The sequence below is a fragment of the Sapajus apella genome, unplaced genomic scaffold (assembly GCF_009761245.1).
Source record: "Sapajus apella isolate SASKATOON/1434 unplaced genomic scaffold, GSC_monkey_1.0 scaffold15, whole genome shotgun sequence".
NCBI classification, from domain to species: Eukaryota; Metazoa; Chordata; class Mammalia; order Primates; family Cebidae; genus Sapajus; species Sapajus apella.
In genome coordinates, this window is record NW_022436955.1 from 10,463,880 (window position 1) to 10,466,052 (window position 2,173).

Sequence of the window (2,173 nt, forward strand, 5' to 3'; positions counted from 1 at the left end):
ACACAGGGGCTCAAGGTGCTCATACATGAGCAGAAAATGGGAACTCACAAGGTTTTGCAAAGATGACATCCAGGAAAACACATAGATATCACCCTCAAAGACACCCCTCCTTGACCATCACCTGCATAGAGTTCACCCATCCAGGATTTGTGGCTGGGGGGCTCTGGATGCCCACAAAAATGACTCACTTTGCTGTGGCCCCAAGCTCTTACCAGTGGCCCATATGATGTCCCCATGTCCTTTCCTGCAAGGGACTCCAGTCTTGTCCTTCAAGCCCAGACCCTTTCTGTGTGGCAGGAGATGGGGAAGGGATGAAGGAGCATGTGTGTGCACACTCACACACACACACACACACACACACACACACATGCACACAGACACTGAGACACAGACATACCAATCCTGTAGGGCGCAGCCCAGCTCTCCGGGGCTTCATTATTTTGCAAACATACTGCCATTTGGAGCACTCCCATGGCCAGCCCGTAAAGTCATTGTGCAGGGTCTGGAGACATGTCTGGTGATGGCGATCGTGCCTCCACCCTAGGGCAGATGGAAGGGTTTCTACTCTGTCCTGTCCCCTGCTGGATCTCGGGTGCCGGGCTCTCTCCCAGGGGACTCAGATGGAGCCAGAGGACAAGATCCCAGCTAGGGCTGCCTGGACCATTCAGACGGTTGCCTTCAGGGGCACGCTGTCTGCTGGTGGATCCAGGTCCTTCTTCCTTGACAGGGTCCAGTGGGTGAAGATGAGGATGAGGAAGATACCTGTGGGGCCCAAGAGGGATAGATCAGGCCTTAGAAGCAGGAACTGTGGGACTTGTTCATCATAAGGGACTTCCTGTGATTGGCATTGGTTTAATGAAGGGATGTGGTTTCCTGGACAGCATCCCAAAGCTGGACTGGGTATGACTCTGTGGTCCTGGTGCCTGGAGAAGCCTGACTGCTCAGACTGCTTTGCCCCTACCCCTCTGAGACTGTCCCAGTATACTCAGCCTCCAAAGTCCCCTTTTCTGGGGGACATCAGGGAACCAGTAAGTTGGACCCCAACTCCATGGACCTCCAAGAGAAAGGCTCCTCACAGCACTGTGCTAGACCAGCAAGGAAAACCAACAAGGAGAAAATTTGAGGGGCTAAAGAAAAGGGGATGAAAGGGGTGGCTTAGACTGATGTGATTAGGCTACAAAGACCTGGGCTCTGTCACAACGTGACTATGTAACCTTGGACAAGTCACTTAACCTCTCTGAGCCTCAGTAACCTCATCTGCAAAATGGGGAGATGCCAGGATCTACCTCACAGGGTTGCTGGGAGGATTCCAGGCAATATTCCCTGCCACACAGTCAACGTACAGTCATGTACCTATAGATGCTGTTATCAATGATGATGACAGTGACTATGATCAAAGGGGCAGGTGCAGGCCGGGCGCGGTGGCTCAAGCCTGTAATCCCAGTACTTTGGGAGGCCGAGGCGGGTGGATCACGAGGTCAAGAGATCGAGACCATCCTGGTCAACATGGTGAAACCCCGTCTCTACTAAAAATACAAAAAATTAGCTGGGCATGGTGGCGTGTGCCTGTAATCCCAGCGACTCAGGAGGCTGGGTCAGGAGAATTGCCTGAACCCAGGAGGCGGAGGTTGCGGTGAGCCGAGATCGCGCCATTGCACTCCAGCCTGGGTAACAAGAGCGAAACTCCGTCTCAAAAAAAAAAAAAAAAAAAAAAAATGGGGCAGGTGCATAATGACTAAGAGAGTTGGGGGCTTCCATTTTCAGAGCGGGGGGGCACCATGGGGACAAAGGTGTTTATTTGGAGGCTATGGTTCCATACACCCATCGCCCTCACCCACACAGGTAATACCCAGCCTCCATTACCTATTGCTACCAGGGTGCCCACAAGGATGCCCACTGCTGACAGCTTCGTGGGCATGCCCTTCATGCGGCCCACCTTGCGCAGGCACTGCCCCTCCACATTGCAGCGACACACGATCACTGTGGGGAGAGGGGAGGAAGGTAAGATTAGAGAGGGGAGGGCTCCCCAGCTACTCAGAGCCCCCAGCCCAGACACCTGGCTAATATGTGTGTGTTTGTGTACATGTGTGTATTCACTCATGTGTGAAGATATATGCGCTGGCCAGGCATGGTGGCTCACGCCTGTAATCCCAGCACTTTGGGAGGCTGAGAC

The 2,173-nt window shown here is 53.4% G+C and overlaps 1 protein-coding gene across 2 annotated transcripts in view; it reads right to left on the reverse strand.

Moving 5' to 3' along the window:
• Positions 1–402: 402 nt before the first annotated feature.
• The window catches only part of CDH16 (cadherin 16), an 11,473-nt gene continuing 9,702 nt past the window's right edge, over positions 403–2,173 (reverse strand). For both annotated transcript variants that reach the window (XM_032284142.1, XM_032284143.1), the window contains 2 exons: positions 1,864–1,980; positions 403–762 (listed from right to left, as the gene is read on the reverse strand). In XM_032284142.1, coding sequence (XP_032140033.1) covers positions 665–762; positions 1,864–1,980 — 215 coding nt within the window. In that variant the 3' untranslated portion in view covers positions 403–664. The remainder of the gene's footprint in view (positions 763–1,863; positions 1,981–2,173) is intronic.